The sequence below is a fragment of the Podarcis raffonei genome, chromosome 10, assembly GCF_027172205.1.
Source record: "Podarcis raffonei isolate rPodRaf1 chromosome 10, rPodRaf1.pri, whole genome shotgun sequence".
NCBI classification, from domain to species: Eukaryota; Metazoa; Chordata; class Lepidosauria; order Squamata; family Lacertidae; genus Podarcis; species Podarcis raffonei.
The window spans coordinates 21,327,808-21,351,657 of record NC_070611.1 but is presented as its reverse complement, the minus strand read 5'-3'; the positions used below and the strand labels follow the sequence as shown (position 1 = coordinate 21,351,657).

The 23,850-nt window shown below is 43.0% G+C and overlaps 1 protein-coding gene across 3 annotated transcripts in view; it reads left to right on the top strand.

Annotated features, from left to right (window-relative positions):
• Positions 1-565: 565 nt before the first annotated feature.
• The window catches only part of CPED1 (cadherin like and PC-esterase domain containing 1), a 112,087-nt gene continuing 88,802 nt past the window's right edge, over positions 566-23,850 (top strand). For 2 of the 3 annotated variants that reach the window (XM_053404966.1, XM_053404963.1), the window contains exons 1-3: positions 566-768; positions 1,221-1,708; positions 20,046-20,223. In XM_053404966.1, coding sequence (XP_053260941.1) covers positions 1,451-1,708; positions 20,046-20,223 — 436 coding nt within the window. In that variant the 5' untranslated portion in view covers positions 566-768; positions 1,221-1,450. Of the gene's footprint in view, positions 769-827; positions 949-1,220; positions 1,709-20,045; positions 20,224-23,850 lie in introns of those variants that run through there. The other variant, XM_053404965.1, reaches the window with a different exon arrangement.

The following is a 23,850-nucleotide window of genomic DNA, read 5'->3' as shown; positions in this document are numbered from 1 at the left end:
TACAGCAGGCATAGGCAAACTCCGGCCCTCCAGATGTTTGGGACTACAATTCCCATCATCCCTAGCTAACAGGACCAGTGGTCAGGGATGATGGGAATTTTAGTCCCAAACATCTGGAGGGCCGGAGTTTGCCTATGCCTGTCCTACAGAATCAGGTTGTTTTTTTAACTTACTAGGTTTCCATGCCTTCTCTGCATGCCATCCTAACTTTAGTAAGAACACATTAACAAGAAGCCGCTAATTGATATACAAAGGCCTCATCTGCACTCTACATTTAAAGCAGCATCGTACCACTTTAAATAGCTATGGCTTTCCCCAAAGAAATGTAGCTTTAAAAAAAAGGGGGGGGGGAGTGTGCCTGGAATTGTTGAGACCTCCATTCCCTTCATGGAGCAACAGTTCTCAGACTGCTTTAACATTTCTCTTTCTTCATTATGTTTGAGTTGTCTGTATTCCAGCCACATTTTTAGAGTCCTTGTATAGCTTGGAAGCATGTGGGGGGGGGCACATTGTCGCTGTGTGATCCAGCAGGCTTGCTCCTACAGCTTCCAGCGTGTGAGGCTTTTTAGAGCTTGGTGAACGTAACCCCACCCCTCAGGGCAGTCCTGTTTTTTATTTATATGTCTGTGGTCCAACTGAGTTCAGATGGAGTGCTGTGTGTGTGTGTGTGGAGATGAGCTGGAGTCATGAGGCTGCCTTGCTCCGAGTGGTTTTAATCAGCAGCCCGTTAGGGGAGAATGGAAAACGTCTGACAGGGCTAAGAACCAAGTAAGTAAACGTAACTTTGAACTCCGAAAGCTGGAAAGAAAGAAAGAAAGAAAGAAACTTAACCGAGGGAAATCTAGCCTTTCGGCTTGTTCGAAACCAGATGAATTCTCTTTGAGAGAAGGCATGTACATTTGCCGACAGGAAAAGGGCAATTTAAAAAGATCTGGAATGAAGGAAACGGTATTTTAAAAAGCAACAGAAGGGAGGGGGGAACCTACGAGGAAATCTGTGGTGCTTTTCAGCTGTACAAAGACACCTCATAGTTTCTAACCTTTCGCTTTCACGAATGCAGTTGTTCAGCTGGAGTTTTGTGGGATAAACTTTCTTCCAAACGGTAAGATTCCTTCTGCCACTAACTATTTCAGGATGCTTAAGTCTGCTCCTTCCCAGCCCACATGACGTACGTACGTGTGACTTCTTTCTCTTTTCCTGCCTCCTCTCTTTTTGCACAGGTCAGGGACTGCTTCCTGAAGGGCCGTTTGTCGTAGTCTGTTTTGCTTCAGAGACCTCAAACTTCTCGCCGGCTGATGCCATGGGAAAGCTCAAACCCAGAAGTGATGGAGAGCACTTCTGTTTCCCTGCGGGCAAGTCACTTTTCTCCCTTTATTTCGCGCTGATGAAGAGTAGCCACAGTGACTCTTCCTACAATGTGGAAACGGGACATTAGAAACCCAGTGTGGCCATGGCTTGCCGGCAGATTCTGCCTGGCCGGAGGTGGTGTCGACTTCGCCCGTTCCTGGTGGTGCTGGTGCTGGCTGCTTGTCTTTTCTACCAGACCCTGACGCCCTTAGGGACGAGGAGATACATCTCACCAGTTGGCAATGGAGTTCTACCAGACAAAGTGGTTTCGGAGTTGGTACAGCACAGGAGGTACAAGGAGATCTCCGCAAGGCAAGCCCGTTGCTTCCTTCCTTCAAGCAATCTACAAGGGCGGAAGGAGGTAAGACAAGTACAGAATGAAAAACTGGCTTAGAAACTGGAGGCACATTTCTGGCAGGCACAGCTAAAATTAACCTTCAAATAAGCAGAGATGGATCTGCTTGCTAGCTAAGGTGCATCCTTGGCCCTGTTATATTGTCTAGATGAGGTTGTTCCAAAGTGCTGACCCCCCTGGAGTGAAACTATGCGCAAATATGTCAGATCTGTTTTTCTCAGTTTTTCAATCTTAAGTTCAGTTCTCTGTATAAGTTTGCCTCAACAGCAAAAAAGTCCTCATAAAAGTTCATTAGCATCTTAATGTGAACTTTTCCTAATGTACACATTTGTACGTAATTTTGCAAAGCAATTTTGCCAAACAAAACATATTTTTGTATGTTATATTCCCTAACATATTGATATGTATGCATACTGTACTCTAATATGCTCATCTTTGTACTCATGACTCGACTGTGGAACGGCATTGCAAAATTCAGCGACTTGCACATTTTGAAGGAGGGCTGCGATCCAGTTCGCATATTGTTTCTGAATTGCGAATTGGGCAGCTTCACCTTTTGATGTGAACCGAATCGCATTTCTGCTCCATCCGTGCTGAAGCACAAAGAGCATGGTCAAAGGAATCGTGGGTGGGTGGGCTAACACAAAAAGGACATAAAGAATGGGGAGAGACAGAATGTACTTCTGAGATGGATGTTGACTGTGGGATAGGTTCTCTTCATGCATGCATCACGCAGCATCCGTACAACATCCTTGGGATCAAATGCTAGCTCATGTTTCTACACGTCCTATTTAATATAGATCAGGAGAATCTGATAAGTTAAACAAAATCTGTTGCCAACCATTTCTGAATGACCCGTTTACGATATTAAGCCCCCACATCAAAGCACCCCGAGAGAGGGAGAAAGTGCAGTTGCCCAGTAGCATTCGTGGCACCCCAATCTCGTTGGAAAATGTATGTGGTTCTGCATTATTTGCATTAAATGCATAACAAGAAACCCAAAGTCCTGTGAAACGGCAAAGGCAACAGTAACTCCAGGCACATCCTGTAGATTTGCATTTATCTGTTATTATCCTACTTTGCTTCTTCCAAGACTTACGGCTTCAAATCATATAGAATATGTCAAAAAGAAACAGGGAGATGAAGGATGGGAGAAGAAGGATAGGATTGCGTATCGAATAGGATAAAGGAAGCAGGGAACAGTAGTGATCATAGAATGCATTATGCTATCCTCTGGCCACAGGAAGTGGTCTACATAATAATATCCCTGAGTGTTTACCAACCACTTTTCGTACATTTTAAATGCTTCCTCCATAATCATAGAACTACTATGATGGAATTTGCTGGGTAGAGAGTTTCCCTTTGACTCAGTAAATATATAGTTATTCCCATTCCAGGCCCAAGTGTGTTTGCTCAGAAATAATTGTGTTGAGTAGGCCTCACTGCCTTGCAAGTTCGTATAGGATTGTTGACTTAGTCTCCAGTAAACCCTATCCCCAAACCCTGCTTACGCCTCATTGCAATCCTTTGAACAGATTTTTTTTAATAATATCTTTATTGTTAAGATATTATTTTTAATAATATCTTTATTGTCATTGCCCCCTCTCGGGGACAACGAAATTACTTATTTGGATGGCTAGCACAGTGCTAAGCTGATTTGCTATGTACCCTCCAAACTGGCCCTCTCATTTCAGACCAATTTGAATGTTCTGATTACGAGGGCCTCCAAAATTTTGCTGCATCCTGGACTCTGTCGTTGCATATCATGGATGCAGACTCCCAAGACTACTGAATTTTTCTCTCTTATATGTATGCTGACCTATTACCTAAAAATACGATGCTGTCTTCAAAGTCCAAGCCATTTGATGCTGGCATGTTAGGGAGATTGGACTATTTTTCTTGCTTGGCTCATTGTGTTCTGGAACAGCTAACCTGACGCACAAGCATAACAGCAGAGGGTGCACACCCTCCAACCTTTCTCCAATGAAAATAGGGGTGACCTATTCCGTTGTTGTTCCTGCTGTATTTTATTTCTACCCTGCCCATCTGACTGGGTTGCCCCAGCCACTTTTAGGCGGCTTCCAACATACATAGAAACATGATAAAACATTAAACATTAAAAAAAACCCTTCCCTATACAAGGCTGCCTTCAGATGTCTCCTAAGGTTGTATAGTTACTTATCTCCTTGGCTTGGAGGTCACGTAACTCCATACCCTCCAACATTTCTCCAGTGAAAATAGGGATGTCCTAAGGAAAAGTGGGATATTCCAGGATCAAATCAGAAACTGGGACGGCTTCTGTAAATCTGGGACTGTCCCTGGAAAATAGGGACTCTTGGAGGGTCTGAGGATGGGAATGAGAAGAAGAGGGCTAAACCCAGTCCTCCTAAGTTTGTATCACCCACAATTCCTTTCTGTAGGCCCTAATGACCTGGAGTGAAGTGGTGCTCCATCGACCTGAACTAGAGATTGTAGGGATGCGTGAAAATAATAGTGAGTGGTGCTCTGTATTTATGGTTCTCTCAGTGGTGGTGGTGGTGGCAACTCTAGTGAGCTTCTTCTTCTTTGGCTATCACTTGTAGCCAAATAAGATTATCTTCCATAAACATGGTTTTAAAAGTGAGTCTGTAAGTGACTGTGGAGGCCAGTTCTGGATCCACACATCCTCCAGAGTGGGGACATAGTAGGTATCCAGGCAGGAGTTGATCACTGTGAGGGTTTGCCAAGCATGCCTTCCTCTTAGCGTATTTCTCCCTTTCGTCCTGAGTTTGAGCGTCTTTGAAACCCATGACACCTTTGGTAAAGGCTGTTCTCCAACTGGAGCGCTCGCAGGCCAGTGTTTCCCTGTTGTCGGTGTTTATACTACATTTTTTTAGATTTGCCCTGAGAGAGTCTTTGAACCTCTTCTGTTGACCACCAGCATTACACTTTCCATTTTTAAGTTCTGAATAGAGTTGTCGCTTTGGAAGACGATAATCAGGCATCTGCACAACATGACCAGTCCAACGAAGTTGATGTTGAAGAATCATTGCTTCGACACTTTGAAGCAGTGTTGAGTGTTTGGTGGGCTTCCTGGTACACAATTGTTGAAATATCCTGAATGTCTGCAGTTATAGGAGATTGATTCCTGTCTATTTGACTGTTGAGAAAAAGAGAGTTCTTGTGGATTAACACATTATTTACTCATTCAATACAGTGGTACCTTGGTTACAAACACCTCGGGTTTCAAACATTTCGGGTTACAGACTCCGCTAACCCTCGGGTTAAGAACTTTGCCCCAGGATGAGAACAGAAATTGCGCAGTGGCTGTGTGGCGGCAGCGGGAGGCCCCATTAGCTAAAGTGGTACCTCAGGTTAAGAACAGTTTCAGGTTAAGAACGGACCTCTGGAACGAATTAAGTTCCTAACCAGAGGTACCACTGTACACCATTATCGCATCCTTCTTCAGTGGACCTTAGGGGGGCATACATGGTTTCTTCCCAGTTTTGCATCAATAATGTGTGCTGGTTAGACTGACAAATATTGGGAATGGCCTAAAGTCTCCCAGTGAGCTTCGTGGCTGGTCAAAGCCCAACACTATGCACAACACCACTTGGGCACTGCAAGTTAGTTTTCCTCCAGAGAAATAATATAGTTTTGGCAGAATGAAAGCTTGTTTACTACAGGGTGTGGTGTGCATAACTGAGGTTTTCTGCACTGCTAGTTTGCTAGTCGGGCAGCTATTTATATACACTGGCTAGTCTACACAGTTGGTGTATTTGTTCAAAAGCTCTTACATTACATCTTGCACTTGGGGAGTTAACACAGCAGAGGAAAATTGTAATAGTGTGACCCTCTCTTCCAGTAAACTTTTAAAAGTTGATCCACCCCGTCCTCAGTGCAGTGACCTAGCCTTATGAGAGCCAGTGTGGTGTAGTGGTTAAGAGCGGTAGTCTCGTAATCTGGGGAACCGGGTTTGTGTCTCCGCTCCTCCACATGCAGCTGCTGGGTGACCTTGGGCCAGTTACACTTATTTGAAGTCTCTCAGCCCCACTCACCTCACAGAGTGTTTGTTGTGGGGGAGGAAGGGAAAGGAGATTGTTAGCCGCTTTGAGACTCCTTAAAGGGAGTGAAAGGCGGGATATCAAATCCAAACTCCTCTTCTTCTTCTTAAGATGATGATGACATTGGTAAAGGTACCCCTGCCTGTACGGGCCAGTCGTGTCCGACTCTAGGGTTGTGCGCCCATCTCACTTAAGAGGCCGGGGGCCAGCACTGTCCGGAGACACTTCCGGGTCAGTGTGACGAAGCTGCTCTGGTGAGCCAGCACCAGCGCAGCACATGGAAATGCCATTTACCTTCCCGCTATAAAGTGGTACCTATTTATCTACTTGCACTTAAGAGTGCTTTCGAACTGCTAGGTGGGCAGGAGCTAGGACCGAACGACGGGAGCTCACCCCGCCGCAGGGATTCGAACCGCCGACCATACGATTGGCAAGGCCTAGGTGCTGAGGTTTTACCCACCCGCGTCCCTGTTGATGTAATGATGACATTACATGCTATTAAATACTGGATTTTACTCTTTCTTTCTTTCTTTCTTTCTTTCTTTCTTTCTTTCTTTCACAAGCTCTAGTACTCCAATGACCTACGAAACAGCGTTAGGAATTTTATGGAGTTAAGACACACAAGTCAAATGATACGGCTTTTTCCCAAGGTTAATTAGCACAGTTTCTTGTCCCCAAATTGCCCTCAGGAGTGCATGTAGAGATCGGCAGTATTTCAGAGCTGTGTGCAAGGCTGCCTTCAGGTTCATTAAATGATTTTCTGAAAAGCAACCAGGACAGCAAAAAGACAAAACTTCGAGGGAATGATCCAGATTTAGGAATGTGCTTCCATCTTTTTCATTGGATTCAGAGGCTCTTAAGTGTGGCCAGGGAATATTCTATGTTTTTCACATCATAGTATTTGTTTATAGTTCCTTTGTGTGTCAGAAACAGCCACTTGTCCTTGAGTTACCCACATTCCAGCTGTGCTGAAATATTTCAACCTTCGCCATTTGTTTGATCATAGTTATGAAGTGAACAACCTCTTGTGGCTGTATGAGCTATTTTCCTGGTGACATTTGTTAGAAAATGTGCCGACGGCTCTTTAAATTAAATGTCCTCCAGACCATTTCTCTTATTAAAACAAATCTATGTCATGACTATAAATAAAATAGTCTTGTCGCCCCTAATTATTGGGCAGCTTGCATCTAAAAATTGCTCTGTAATCCAGATAGGATAGGGGTGGCTGATAATGCAGATTGGTGCTTTTTTCTGGGGGTACACAGGGGTACACATACCCCTAAACATTTTGTGATTCTAAGTTTGGCCTCATTGAGGGGCAATATTTAAATATGAGTGGGAAAATGAGAGTACCCCTAAACATTTTTTTTAGGGGGGAAAGCACTGATTCAGATATCCTTTTGCTGATTTCTTAGTAGCAGGTCTGAGTGTAATTTGATGACATAGTTGTAAGCAAGTATGGCTAAATAATGCATCTAGAATGTTATTCTTTGCTTGTTAGTATTTTATCACCTGTAGATTTTAAGACGCTTGACAAAAGTTTGTCCCTTCCAATAATTTTGAACCCTTTTAGGGCAATATTCACACCTTAGCACCGTGATGTTGAACCTGTGGCCCTGCAGATGTTGTTGAACTCACAACTTCCATCATCTCTGACCACATAAATGTATAAAGTTTCCAATATGTCCCAGTAGGCAGTGCTTTTTTCTGGGGGTACTCAGGAGTACACAGTACTGTCACCTTCCCCCTCCCCTAGATAGAGATGATAGATAGATAGATAGATAGATAGATGATAGATAGTGTGGCATTTACAGTAACAACTAAAAAAGGAGAATACATTGGGGCTAGGAGAGATCCCTGTCTGAAATTCTGGAGAACCACTAGCTAGGTGGACTAATGATCTGACTCAGTTTACGGAAGTTTATGGAAGCGATTCCACAATACACAACATGACAAGGAGGCAAAAGTTTGCCCTGGTGTGTATATTTAGGGACAAGGCCTGGCTTTGGTATTCATCCTCTTTCCTGTTGCTGAAATATGAACTTCAATTACAGTAGGTAGTACATTCTTTGTGGCTAGCCCAGATTGACCTACACTCCTGTGGGAACTGCAATCAACCTAAAATAGGGACAGCTGAATGGAGGACCAATTTAGAGTCAGCTGAACTGAATATTTGTAGCTGTGCAAGTTCTGAGCATTCAGAAGAATGGCCGATCTTACTGTTTTAAAAGTTGGACGAAATCTATGCAGTTCTCACAGCAAATTTATTTATATTTGCCTTCTGGGAGGGACTTCGAAGCAGCGCTTGACCACAAGGCAACCAAGGGAGGAGAGAGGTTGGAAATTTAATTATTTACTAGATTTATATGTATGTATTTATTCTATTAAATTTATATACCGCCCCTCAACAAAAGATCTCAGGGTGGTTCACAGAACAAAATGCAAGATAAAATGCAAGTCAATAATTAAACCAAAACAACAAAACAATAACCCCCCTTCCTGCATACACATTTAAAAGGCTAAAAAAAGAGTAGGTACATTTAAAGGACGCAGGTGGCGCTGTGGGTTCAACCACAGAGCCTAGGACTTGCCAATCAGAAGGTCGGCGGTTCGCATCCCCATGACGGGGTGAGCTCCCGTTGCTCGGTCCCTGCTCCTGCCAACCTAGCAGTTCGAAAGCACGTCAAAGTGCAAGTAGATAAATAGGTACCGCTCTGGCGGGAAGGTAAACGGCGTTTCCGTGCGCTGCTCTAGTTCGCCAGAAGCAGCTTAGTCATGCTGGCCACATGACCCAGAAGCTGTACCTTGGCTCCCTCGGCCGATAAAGCGAGATGAGCGCCGCAACCCCAGAGTCGGTCATGACTGGACCTAATGGTCAGGGGTCCCTAGGGATCAAATACCAGCGGTACATCATTTTCATAAAATTTTCTTTCAGCATACAACTTGCTGTAAATTTCAGGTCTGTTTTCCATTACCTGTCTGTCCAAGCATTAAACCCAGTACCACTCAATTTATAATCTGCATGAAACGACTCATACATGAACAATAGCCCACATCTTCCTTTTGGAATATATATGTCAAATTATTAAGCAAAATGAGTTTGTGTTTAGCACTATCTTTCCACCCAACACGCAAAGTTCTGTCGACTAACCACATAAGCCGTTCAGCCCACTCTTGTGTGCTACGATGCCAATAGTCAAAGCATATCTTCCTGATTTAGGGGCCTGCCCTATATTTAGATAGCAAACAATGAGAAGCAGAGTAGCATTCCAGCCATCGCAGTTGAAATCCTCCTCCTTCCTGAACAAAAATACTAGTGATATAAAAAGCCAACAAATGTTTAAATAGCCTCCAGAGAAGGAAAAAAGAAAGATAGAGGAAATTAGTTTCTTTCTAGCAATGTAAGAAGCACTCAAGCATTCTAGGGTTGCCATATTTCAAAAAGTAAAAACCAGGACACCCCGAAAGTTGTTGAGCTGTTTTTAAGAAGACCTCAAAATTGCTGAACATTTTTTAAGGAAAACCCAGAAGTTGCTGAGCTTTCTTTTTTTAAGGCAAAAATGCAATTTTGCAATTGACTTGCCTAAGATCCAGGGCAAAGCGCCATCTTTCAAAAATTCTGCCTGGGTGTCAATTCTGCCTTCCAAATCCTGGCAATGTCCTAGACATATAGCAGCCCTAAATAAACCATATCCGAAATAAAACATGCTGAAGGGTGTGGACAACTGGAGGAGCTCCCTATGATAATACAAAGAAGCGTGTTTCAGAAATGTACATTGGGGGTGTTGTTGGCAGCTGGTTTGCATGTTCAGACCCAGAGACCTCCCCCTTCAATAAACACACAATTGACTCAAATCATAGTTTTGGTTTTTGGCAGAATTTAGGCCACAACTTTATTGATTACAGAAAGTGAGTGGTTGCATAGGCTCTGGTTCAACTAGCTCCCTGCACCCTTGCAGGTAGAGCTTACCCAGAGCTCCATCATAGGTCAGCCTATGGTTTTATATTTTGATTTTCCTGTAAACTGCCATGAGACCTCCAGATATAGGGCAGTATATAAATCATAATAATAATAATAATAATAATAATAATAATAATAATAATATCCAGTGGGGAAAGCACTTTGTCTTTTCAACTTATTTTTTAATGCAAGGCCTTTTGCTGGCCTCTGGTGCTCTCTTTAGCTTCCATAACTTCGAAGCCATTTCTGTTTAAATGCGAAATTGGCTCAGGAACTTGTTCATAATTGCTGTCCTATTGGCCAAAAAAGAAGATTTATTTTATTTTATTTTTTTAGGGCAAACATTCTGAAAGCTAGAAGGGGAGGAGCAGAGCTCATTCTTTAGAACTCTCTCGGCATAAAATGTCATTTTAGTAATCCTGCCTCATCTATGTCTGACTTTGATTAGAAACACAATCCACAAGGGGGGGGGGGGAATCCACACTAGAACAGGAACCCCATGAAGCTGGCCTCCTCTACTTGGATTCATTCAACCCACCCACATTCGAAATAAGAGAGCGGGTTACATAACCTGGCTGCTTAGGAAGGGCCATTGACTTAACTGCATCACATCACATCTGTGCTCTTTGATTTGCATCACACTTCCCCAGTCGCAATCCTTCTTGCAGGACCATTGCAGAAGCAGAGTGGGAATAACTTATGGTTCTCGCAGCTGATAAACAATCCTGCACTTTTGCAATGGGGTGCAGAGAAGCAGTAATGCTGCATTTAACTGTGGTTAGGTTGGATGTGAGGGAGAGCCAGCGGTTGCTACAACACAGTGCGGGTGGCGCTGTGGTCTAAACCACTGAGCCTCTTGGGCTTGCTGATCGGAAGGTCGGCGGTTGATATCTGCACAACAGGGTGAGCTCCCATTGCTCTGTCTCAGCTCCTGCCAACCTAGCAGTTTGAAAGCACACCAGTGCAAGTAGATAAATCGGTACCACTGTGGTGAGAAGGTAAACGCCGTTTCCGTTTACTCTGGTTTCTGTCATAGTGACCCATTGTGCCAGAATTGGTTTAGTCATGCTGGCCACACAACCCAGAAAGCTGTCTGTGGACAAACGCTGGCTCCTTTGGCCTGAAAGTGAGATGAGCGCCACAACCCCATAGTCACCTTTGATTGGACTTAACTGTCCAGGTGACAAAACACAGAAACACGGCAGCTATGTCCTTGGGAGACATATTCTTGAGGGGGCCAGAAACCTTATGGCTGTTGAGCATCTCTTCTATTTAAGCAGACATTTTGTGTCAGAGATAACAATTGCAGCTGTTTTACTTTTTCATAGATGCACCTATGTCTGCTTCTGTTTTATCATTACTATCATTACATTATCATTACTTCTGATGGTTATTACCTTGACATTTATAACTAGATAAATATACCCCCGTCAGCACATCACATATGCTTGTCTGTTTCAAAATTGTTCTTGAGTGCAGCAAATGAGGCTGCTTTTGGAAAAGCAAAACCATCCACCCACACTAGTTAGAGGAGTATAAAAAGCATAAATTATTTGACCAGGCTCTTTTCATCTGTTGTTACTGAATCTTTTCATGCCAAGACTCAGCCTGAGGTACATTTTTTTATGTAGAAGCGGGTCTGAAAAAGCAAGATTTCTGCATAAATTGGAACGTCGCTTCCAAAGCACTGTGAATTATGACAGGCTCAACTGACAAAAATTTAAACAGAATTAATAGTGATGGCAATGTTTTGTGTACAAAATGGTTAACAGCTTAATGATACTCATTCAGAAAAGGGGAAACATGAAGTTTGACAGGTTGTTTTTTTTAACCAAAACACAGTTCAGGTCTTTAAAATATATCTCAAAAGGAGGGGGAAGAAACTTTATATGTTGTTGGTCAGAAAGTAAAGGCCGTGAGTCAGTGATAGAGCACGTATTGTACATGGAAAACATTCCAGGTTTATCCCTGGCATACCCCGATTGAGACTCAGAAGAACTGCTGAAAGTCTCAATAATACTAAGCTGGTGGACTGATGGTCTCACTTGGTAGAAGCCATCTTACTAAGTTCCTTGCCTTAGCAGAGCTATGCATTTAAAGCAGCATCATGCCACTATTTAGTCATGGCTCCCCCCACAGGAGCCAAATTCTAGGGGCCGATAAAATATTTGAAATTGATGGGCATTGCCATTCAAATGATGTGTGTGCGCTGCGTCTTGTGATCAGTTATACAGAAAAGAGCTTACTTGGTCCCCCCAATGTTTTATTCAAATTGGCACCCCTAGCTCCTCCAAAATAATCTTGGGAACTGTAGTTTGTTGAGGATGCCGAGAGTTGATAGGAGACCCTGTTAGGATATTTCCGTTCCACCTTAAAAAGGAGCAGGCTTTGTGAGTCACAGAGTCTGCGTATTTCCTGTTCACAGGATGTTTATGTTTTCAGTTGCTTTCGTTTTCTCTCCTTCGTGCCTGAACGCTGAAGCAGGCGGACATGTTTTTCTTTGTTCTGACCAACGTTGAATAAACTTGTAAATATGCTCTCCTGCTGTGCATCTATCGCTGTGTGAATTCTGCTGAAAGAGTGTGCACCAGCCTAAGAATGTGGCAAGCTATTTCTGAGGCTTCGTGTCGCTAATTGCTGATACTGCCTGTCTACCAGAGGTCGATGGATTGTCCGGCAGCCGGCTTGGGGGCTATGATGGACTGTGTCTCCCTGGCAGTATCCCAACAGACCCCTGTTCCCCTCACAGAGCTACAGTTCCCTGATTAGATTAACAATCATTTGCTCTTCTCAGGAAAGACTGGGAGCTACCCTCCAACATTTCTCTGATTAAAATAGGGATGTCCTATTCCATAATGATGATGATTTGATTATTTATACTCCACCAATCTGACTGGGTTGCCCCAGCCCCTCTAGGCAGCTTCTGACATATATAAAAGCATAATAAAAAAAATCAAACATTAACAAAACTTCCCAATACAGTGGTACCTCAGGTTAAGAACTTAATTTGTTCTGGAGGGCCGTTCTTAACCTGAAACTGTTCTTAACCTGAAGCACCACTTTAGCTAATGGGGCGTCCCACTGCCGCTGCGCCGCCAGAACACAATTTCTGTTCTCATCCTGAAGCAAAGTTCTTAACCGGAGATAATATTTCTGGGTTAGTGGAGTCTGTAACCTGAAGCATATGTAACCTGAAGCGTATGTAACCCGAGGTACCACTGTACAGGGCTTCCTTCAGATGTCTTCTGAAGGTAGCATAGTTACTTAGGTTCTTGGCTTGGGGTCTCATAACTCCAACATTGCTCTGATGAAAATAGAGATGTTCTAAAGAAAAGTGGGACATTCCGGGATCAAATCAGAAACCGGGACGGCTTCTGTAAATCCGGGACTGTCCCTGGAAAATAAGGACACTTGGAGGGGGAAATAGGGATATTCTAACAATTCTCTGCAGCTTAAGAGGCTACAGTTTCCAGGATTTTGGGGGAGAAGCTGTGGATGTTTAAAGCAGTATGATACTGCTTTAAATGTATTGTGTAGATGGATCTCAATATAACAGAAATACAAATCCTGCTACTATTTAATATGAATCTATTGCCTTCAGTATAGATCCTGTGCAGAACACAATCTTGAAACAATCCATGGAATCTGAACTCGGGTTTGCCAAGCCAAACCTCAGGTTTCTACCCAGTGGATACAGTGGCTAAATGGAAAGCTTAACAATATGCTTAGTCCAGTCCTGTATGCTAAACATCTCGTTGCTAATGGCACAATTAGAGAAAACTAGGGATCCTGGATTTCAAAGGGAAAGGGAAGTTTCCACTAAATAAGCTGAATTCTCCATCGTCCAGTTAGAACATATTTATTCTCTTAGTGCTACATGTGTGTTTTTGCAGTAGGAAACATTAATGTCTAGAAGTAGACCCTGTTTTACATTTTGTGGTCTGTTAAACAAGTGGCCAAGGAAAGATTTCAAAGCACCTGCATTTAAATCAAGAGTTTATGAAGAAAGTGTTTGGGTCAACTCCTTCCAGAAGCAGAACAATCCAGTACAAAAGCTTTCTGTCTAGACGCTTTGGAAATGAGAGGCTAGATGATCTATTATCCTGTTTTCCAAAACTGACTTGTGCAATGTTTTTAGGAACTATTTTTAACCGTTATCGCTGCCTGTGAAGGAAAATTACTGCTTGGTTTGGCTATGTTCCAGTCAGGCCATTTTATTTCTAAGTATAAATTCTGTCAAAGTTTTATTTGCTAATTAAAAGCACAAAAATGAAATGGCTATCGTTTCTACTGGACCATTAGTGGTAGTAGACTTGACTAAAACATTTAGAATTCTTGAATCTTTCCAAGGTCAGATATTACAAACACACACACACACACACACACACACACACACACACACACAATTTTGCTTTCTTCCTTTAGAGAAAAGTTGTAGAACATTTATGTCATCCTTATGGAATAATATTTATATTAAAAAGGTAAAGGGACCCCTAACCATTAGATCCAGTCGTGACCGACTCTGGGGTTGCGGCGCTCATCTCGCTTTATTGGCCGAGGGAGCCTGCGTACAGCTTCTGGGTCATGTGGCCAGCATGACTAAGCCGCTTCTGGCGAACCAGAACAGCGCACGGAAACGCCATTTACCTTCCCACCGGAGCGGTACCTATTTATCTACTTGCATTTTGATGTGCTTTCGAACTGCTAGGTTGGCAGGAGCAGGGACCGAGCAACGGGAGCTCACCCCGTCGTGGGGATTCGAACCGCCAACCTTCTGACCAGCAAGTCCTAGGCTCTGTGGTTTAACCCACAGTGCCACCCGCGTCCCAATATTTATATTACATGTTAATTTGACCAGAGGATTGTGTTGTTGGACTAAAATTCCCATCAGCTCCTGCCAGTGTACATGGGTGGCACTGTGGTTTAAACCACTGAGCCTCTTGGGCTTGCCGATCAGAAGGTCGGTGGTTTGAATCCCCTCTGCAAGGTGAGCTCCTGTTGCTCTGCCCCAGCTCCTGCCAACCTAGCAGTTTGAAAGCACACCAGTGCAAATAGATAAATAGATACAGCTGTGGTGGGAAGGTAAACGGCGTTTCTGTGTGTTCTGGTTTCCGTCACAGTGTCCGGTTGCGCCAGAAGCGGTTTAGTCATGCTGGCCACATGACCCAAAAATGCTGGCTCCCTCGGCCTGAAAGCGAGATGAGCGCTGCAACCCCATAGTTGCCTTTGACTGGACTTAACTGTCCAGGGGTCCTTTACCCTTTTTTACCTTCCCTGTGAGAGGGGTCTCAGTGGAAGTCTCTGTCTGGAAGCCATAGAGCTTCACTCTATGGAGGGCTGCCTTAGTTAGATCTGCATCTTTAGTGGCCCTCCATCCTAGGCATGATCTTCCTTAAACGTACAGTAAGCCCTCCATCCGGATGCTGATAATGGATAAACACCCAATGCCTGAGCCAAAGTCTACCTACATCTGTAATCAATAAAAGTTGTGGCCAGTTTTAAATCCCTAAACGTTGCCCTGCCTGTTTTGTTTGCATCTGTTGTTGCCTTGGTTTTGCCCTCCGGGAAGGGAGCACTGTGGGCAGATCTGCAATTGTCTCTCTTTGTGAGGTTGCTTCCACCAGAAGGCCTCAATAAACAGGGACAAGACTAGGAATTTACCGGACATATCCGGAATACAGCAGTGTCCGGCCGAAATCAGCAAAAAGAAAAATTGCTAGGAAAAATCCAGCCCATGTCGATAGTGAATTATTGTATTTTAATATTTTGTTGGAAGCCGCCCAGATGGGCGGGGTATAAATAATAAATTATTATTATTATTAATAGTGACTTTTTTGCCCATCCTCCATAAAATAGCTCCAAAATGGCATTTTTAACCTTTTTTGGCTGCCCAGATTTTTGTCGTTTGAAATATGGCAACCCTAGACAGTACGCCATAGACTCTGAGGAGAAAGTCCAAGTGAGAGGGATGCTGAACTGTCCAAAGTGTTGGAAAATGATTACCTGCAAGCAAAAGAGTCATGGCAGAAGAGTGTGACATATTGGGACTGTCTTTTTATTTATTTTTATTCTCATGTGGAGGAGATGACCGTGTGAACCAGGATGCACACAGAGATAGTCAGCAGGCATTTCTGCAATGGCCAAAATTGTGTTTCTGGAATCAAGGATTTGGAGAGCTTGGGGGTTCAGTTTAAGCGACAGTTTTTGATGTATTGCACTGTTTGGCTGGATGATGTAACTGTAATCACAGTTAAGACGAATCAACAGACACTGTCTCTGTGTGTGTGTGTGTGTGTGTGTACACTAATATTTGGTTTGCCTAAACTGTCAAATTCTAGTCCAGATGAAAAGGTTTTGTGAAAGTTGTGAAAGTTAGCTAGATTTTGGCAAGTTTCCAGGAGAAAGGAATTCCACAGCTGTGGGTTAGGCACTAAAATTGTCTTGCTGTGTTCCTTCACTGACTGTCCTTACCTGGCACACAGATGGTAAACGCAAGCCGGCATTCTCCCTTGAACTTCCAGATTCCACTGGGGCCTAGCGTAGATGAAAACATGACTCATAGGTATGTTAGACTCTACTGGCGTAGGACTTTATGTATTAAAAAAGCTTGGGTGACTGCCAAATTCTGCTTAAAGTGGAATCTGGCTTAACATTCACTTTCTATTACAGTGAAATAGCATTGTAAAACAGCTCGCTGACTGAAAGCTGTCGTTTCCCATCAAATCCACTGCAGATTCATTTATATTTATCAAGGAAAATATTGAACGCTTTGCACCATGTGACAATTGGTATTTTGCTTTCTTACAATAGCTTCGTCAGTCTCTTTATCCTCACTGTATTCCACTCCTTCTGTGCCAAACCGCCTTTCATTCATACAACTTTGCATTTACTCATACAACACATGATCATATGTCTCTGTCCATCATATGTCTCTGTTCAGGGTGAAGCTACATGAGACATAAGGGATGTACAAAGTATTAAACTTTTGCAAACAGTGAGGTTGTGCAGGACATAAGCCAGTCTGAACCTTGGCACAGGGAAGAGGAACTTGTCGCATTGCACCATTCCTCCATAGGTCCCCCCCACATTACTATTTGCACTTTTAAGAAAAAGCACACATGAGCTCTGTCCAATATAAATCAGGACCCTTTGCAGCTGCTATCTGCAAAAGTTTCAAGAGATTGGTGTTGCATTCAGCTGTAACCTTTGCCACATCTAGTTTGGTTGTCAGCTGTAGCCTTCAGGTCCACAGCAATAGAGGGGAGCCCCTGTTCTAAAGACTACAAAACCCAAGGTGCAGTGTAATTGTGTGAAATATCGTCTGCATTATTGTCTGATGCCTTCAGTTGAATTCAAACCAGAAGCTGAACTTTCCATGAAATGCCACTGCTTGTGAACAAATCTTAATTCCCCCCACCCTCATCTCACTTCATGACAGAATTTCTCCAGTTGGTTTTGCATAATCCCAGTAAAAAACACTCTTTGAATCATATTCAGAAGAAAATAGGGAGGCAGACATTTGAAGCAATAGGAGACTTTAGTAGCCCTTGAGGCTAACTGAGAATAAGAGTATAAAGGGGAAGGAAATATCAGAAGAAGATAGCAGAAAGGGGTAAAAAGGAATGAAGGGGTGTTTTGAGGTAAAATTGTACTTCGAATCATAGAATCTTAGAGTCATCTAGTCCAACCCCCTGCAATGCAGAAATACCTAATCTCTCACTGTTGAATAAATAGGTTATAAATACAACCTCAGCTGGCCGAGCATGAATTACAAGAGTGTGTAACACAACACCGTTGAAATCCTAACTTCCTCTTTACTCCTGGTTACTTTTGCTTATGAGCACAATGCATTTGCTGCCTGGAATATTTCGAAACTTCTTGCCTGACACGTTTGTTCAACATATTTCATAAAATGTGAATGGAATAGTTTCAGCTAGCATCAACTGTACTGATTGTAGTCAGGGAAAGAGGTATACTCTATATTAAAAACAGAGACGTGTTAGTCGTTCATCAAAGAGCTTAACATAGTTATTTGTTTGCCCCCCGCAAAGAATTTTATACTTGAGCCAAGTGTAACATAAAACTACTTCCTGCGGCTGGGAAAATATGGCTGTAAGCGTCACTTTATAGCTGGCTATCGGGCACCTCAACAACTGGAAGCATTTTGACTGACACTCATTTATAGTGAAACATATAGCCAACACCCAAAGACCCACAATTCCGTGTTTGCATAATGTCTCCTGTAAACACTCCTTGGCATCAGTTTAGCAAATACGAAGCTTATCTGGCAGCCCTCTAACTTTCCAGTTTTGTTTTTGCATGGTGGGTGTTCAGATTATTAGTACAGTGGTACCTCGGGTTAAAAACTTAATTCGTTCTGGAGGTCCGTTCTTAACCTGAAACTGTTCTTAACCTGAAGTACCACTTTAGCTAATGGGGCCTCCCACTGCCACTGCACCGCCAGCGCATGATTTTTGTTCTCATCCTGAAGCAAAGATCTTAACCCGAGGTACTATTTCTGGGTTAGCGGAGTCTGTAACCTGAAGCGTCTGTAACCTGAAGCATCTGTAACCCGAGGTACCACTGTACACACAAGCAAAATTCCAAATTAAAGCTTCTGCACAATTACATTCCCAACGGGAACTTGAAACTTGTATTTTATTACAAGATCCATCAAGTGGTTACCAGATAGTCTTGCCACAGTTACTATGCATGCTCTAACAACAAGTAGATATGAAACATTTTGCATAGAGGGTTGCGTTTAAAGTCTTCTGAGAAATTTCAGAATCTAGCAGCCAGATTGATGCCATTAGTCTTAAAAAATTATTCAGTTCCCCATAGTCTCCAACATTTCTCTGATGACCATAGGGACATCCTATTCCATAATAATAAATTTATTATTTATATCCCACCCATCTGATTGGGTTGCTGTGGCCACTGTGGGCAGTTTTCAATGTACAGTGGTACCTAGTCGAACGGCGTGACTCCTGAACAAATCGGCTCCCAAACACCGCAAACCTGGAAGTGAGTGTTCCAGTTTGTGAACGTTTTTCAGAAGCCAAATATCCAACGCGGCTTCCGCTTGAGTGCAGGAAGCTCCTGCAGCTAATCGGAAGCCACGCCTCGGTTTTCAAATGGTTTTGGGAGTCGAACGGACTCCCGGAACAGATTAAGTTTGAGAACCAAGGTACTACTGTATATAAAAACAGCTTGGGACCACTGTATCTGAGCAACTGACTCCTTCCATATGGGCTCTGGTCCCTTTCACCACTCTAGTGCAGCCAAATATACAACTTTTTTGTGGTGGCACCCAAGCTATGAAATATTCTCTCCAGGTACACCTGTATGGTACCTGTTTTACTTGTTTTCAAAGGCAGATTTTGGGGGCAGTGTGCGGATTTTCATATCCTGTCTGTAGAGAACAAGTGAGAAGAACAATTCATTTATAAAGGAGCCAGCATATAAAAAACGAAACTCTGCATGAACGATCTCCTAATTTTGGGTTTGTCCTGGGAACTACAAGGAGAACCTGCGTTCTGTGTCCCTTGTTGCATTTCTGGGGGTAAATGCAGTTCCAAACTATTTAGTCAAGGTGGATTCAGACAACCAGCTAACAACTCCTATGGGAATTATCTTGTTGTTGTTGTTTAGTCGTTTAGTCATGTCCGACTCTTCGTGACCCCATGGACCAGAGCATGCCAGGCACTCCTGTCTTCCACTGCCTCCCACAGTTTGGTCAAGCTCATGCTGGTAGCTTCGAGAACACTGTCCGACCATCTCGTCCTCTGTCGTCCCCTTCTCCTTGTGCCCTCCATCTTTCCCAACATCTTTTCTTCTCATGAGGTGGCCAAAGTATTGGAGCCTCAGCTTCATGATCTGTCCTTCCAGTGAGCACTCAGGGCTGATTTCTTTAAGAATGGAGAGGTTTGATCTTCTTGCAGTCCATGGGACTCTCAAGAGTCTCCTCCAGCACCATAATTCAAAAGCATCAATTCTTCGGCGATCAGCCTTCTTTATAGTCCAGCTCTCACTTCCATACATCACTACTGGGAAAACCATAGCTTTTACTGTACGGACCTGGGAATTATCTTACTAGGTGGGAATTTTCTTTCCACTCCTAGGAAGTAAAAATGACTGTCTCCTAGTGAGTCATAATGTAACTAGATATTCAAATGTCACATGACTACATTACTATTGTAATTATTGCATAAATAATATGGTTGTTTGAAACTGCTCCCAGGAAAAACATATACTATTTTGCATGCGATAGCATTTTACGGTCCTGTGTGTTGCCTTATATAGCTTACGAATACCCCTTTTTTCTTGTTTCTTGTTTTAGATGGAGGACTCCATTTTTAAAGTCTTTGGAAGTCAGACAAGGACAGTAATCCTGTACATCCCGTCTTCCGGCAGTGAACAAGATCTCCTGTTATATCGGCACATCCTTGCACAGCACCGTTATAGAGTTACAGTCCTTGAAGACAGGAAACTGAGTGAACATGCAATCCCCAATCCAGGTGAGAAGACTTGACGGAGCCGTAATATTTTCCCAACTGTAACACGATCAGATCATGAGGGAGAGGAGAGTTTAGTGACCATATATTCCACAGATTATTATTCAGAGGGTTTCCAAGTTGAATCAGATCGTGATCTAGGGTTACTGCATACTATTTTTATTTTATTTGCAGTTTTCTTTCATCTCAGTCACAGTGCAAACGGCAAAAGGCAGCTTGAAATTTGCATAAGTGCATGCATTAGTATTTAATCCAGCTCAATCACAGTCCCACTACTGATGTTTGAAGCCAGGCACACATAACGTTAGCCGCAATCCATATTTATCATGGGAAACACTTCTGTTTTATTTGTTTACAATCAAACCAGCTTCCACCTGATTTGAAAATGCAAGTCACGGTTAAGCTGAGGTGTGTACCTTAGAGACAGCCACTGCATATGTGCAGACGACAGCTTTGCTGAGTCAGAATTTGGGGGTAGGGTGGGGTTGCAGGCACAGAGAAACAAACTTGGTGAAGACATCCCTGCCCCCTCCCTGGTGTGTACAGCATTGTAAAAATGTGATTTGAAACACAGTGGGAGTGGGGGGTGGGAATGACGTTGCTGCATTTTAAGTTGCAAATATGTACTTAAGCCTTAGGTTAGGTTCCATACATTTGAAGCTCATCCAACAAATGACCCTCCATTCCCACCCACCCCAAATCCTGAGAACTGTTTATTCCACCTCACAGAGGTCTAATTCCCAGCACCCTTAAAACAAAACTGCCGTTCTCAGGATTCTCTGAGAGAACTAATGTAGAACTGCCATAAGTCTGGATTTTCCTGGAGATATCCGGGATTTGTCCATTGGAAATATCATCTGGATGGAATTTCCTGAAATTATGAAAAATGTCCAGGAAAACCCGGACGAATGGCAACCCATGTTGGAAATGTTGATTTTTTTTGGGAAAATTTCCTAAAAAATAGCTGGAAAACTTCTTCATCATCATCATAATTATTGTTGTTGTTGTTGTTGTTGTTGTTGTTATTATTATTATTATTTTGCAAAGAAAGCTCAACAACTTTCTGTCTGGGTTTCCACTTTTTGAAATATGGGAACCCTAACTAATGTGCTTTAAATGTGAATTTAGTCGGGCATCTAAAGGGTTTGAAGGAAGGAGCCAATCTGATCTCCTGGGACAGGAAGTTTCAAAATATTGGCACCACAACACAAAAGGCCCTGCCGGTGTGTTCCCATCAACCATACCTCTAACAGGGGCAGGACACAGAGTACAACACGCACACATTGATCCGAGTGGATGGGAAGGATTACATAAATGTGTGAATGATGTTCAGCCTGAAGGCAGTGTCAGGCTGCCTGCTTCTCAGCTGTGAGGGGTGTGCGATTTATGGCCAACTCTTGCAAAGCACAGAATACTCTTTTCCTTAAAGGTTTGTAATCAAATACACTCTGACGCACTGCGTGGTTCACCAGTACAGGTGATGTTTATTCATGTTCTGAGATCAGCAGTAATAATTCCTTACATCCCCCACCCCCCGCAGCCATAAAAGGGGATTTAAAGGCTTTCTTTCAACGTCCAGATGTACCTGCAGCCTTGCCCATTTGGGAATTGTATGGAAAACATCAAACAGGCGACATTTTTAATTTGGGGGGAGTCTGTTCCATGAGCTGAAAGGGTTTGTAGCTTGCTTATGTTTCCAGATTTACGAATAAGCTTTTTGAATAAATTTGAGAAATGAAGTAACTTGCTTACATACCAAAGCGATGATCTTCTCTATAACAGATGGAAAATCGTTCCTTTTTTCTTGCTAGCAAATAACATTTCCGTGTGTTTTTGCAAGCACAGTACTCGACGTACTCGTTTCTGAAAGCATATGCTTTATGTTGTGTCATAACATTTTCCTAGCAGAATGGTTCTGATGTATAAAAACGTGCTCCTATTTAAGAGAGCCAGGCTTTACATACTGAAACAGACGAACTGAAAATGGTAGGATAAGGAGACAAGAATCACATCTCCTTGTCTAATATAATTATCCAGGGTTTCTTCCTCCTTACTTTCAGGTTTCCAAATTCTGTCTCATTTATCTATATCCTAGAGTTAAGAGGAGTGTTTTAAGGAGTTTTGAAACACTGGCTTTGACGTAAACAAACAGATCAGAGTGATAACGGAGAGAGAAACATTTCCTTTTTTTATCTCTACCCCTTGAATACACGATAGTTGTGCAGCAGTTAAGATTATTATGTGAAGTCCATGTTTTAATCCTTTGGGCTACTTCCTCATTTGAACCACCCATGGGGCCAGGAGTCGCCTAGAGAGTAGTACGTTTGCATGTAGAAGGATCCAAGTTCAATTCCTGGAATCTTCAATTAAAAGGACAAGGTAGCAGAACAAATCTAATGCCTGAGTTCTTGAATGCTGATGCCAGCCAGAGAGAGCATAATACTGGGCTAACTGAGCAAATGATGTGACCTACTCTAGCATAGGGATGCGGGTAGCGCTGTGGGTTAGACCGCAGAGCCTAGGACTTGCTGATCAGAAGGTCGGCGGTTCGAATCCCCGCGACGGGGTGAGCTCCCGTTGCTCGGTCCCTGCTCCTGCCAATCTAGCAGTTCGAAAGCATACCAGTGCAAGTAGATAAATAGGTAGCACTGCGACGGGAAAGTAAACAGTGTTTACTTTGGGGATTCGAACTGCCAACCTTCCAAGAGGCTCAATGGTTTAGACCACAGCGCCACCCACATCCCTTAGTAGTAACCCTCATATATCCCTATCAACTTCTCTAGGAATAGGCAGCTAGTAAATAACCATATTCTTTAAATTTCAGGCTGTTCATCCACAGCTACACTTGCTCCTATTGCTTCTATACATGGAACATATCTTCTGCCTCTTCTTGCTCTTATTACAATCCTGTGTAATCAGAACATGTCATCCAAAGATAGCCACTTCCTCTTCTCTCTGTAGAGGACACACACACACACACACACACACACACACACACACATCCAAAGAAGGATATAAATTCCTGCACAGCTTTTGGCCCAACAGTCCTATGCAGCTGCTGAAAAGGAGGCAGAATTAGCCATTTGGGTTGAGATTGGGGAGGGGAGAATCACAAAATTATAATGGGAGGAACACAACACAGCTGGCATTCTGAGCTACAGTTACTAAGACGCTCTTACTCATTTTACCTGCCATTCGACTGCATTTATTTTTACATCAGTTTACTTAGCGTGCGTAGGATCTCTTGCTGAAGTCTGGTTTTGCCGAAAACGACCTTTTAGAACAGACATAAATAGACGCGAGTAAATTCAGAGGATGTAAACCATATGACAGAAGGGCATAAAATGCAGAACGTATTAGGAAATGTTAAAGGCACTCCTTTTGTCAGCCAGGAGAAGGAACCAAGTTAAGAGGGGGCATAATGGCTCCTTGCCCACTAAAGAAAGGAAAAGGCAGAGTAGCTACAATCCACAAACCCACACAAATCAAGCTGGAGGAACTAAGTAGGCAGCTTTCAGTGTGCAAAAGGAATTTGGCTGTGGAAACTGGTTTCCTGGTGGAGTTGCAGGATCTTCGACAAGCTGTAATCAGGAAAACAGGCAATGCCCTTTCCAGCTCCTGCTGTTACAA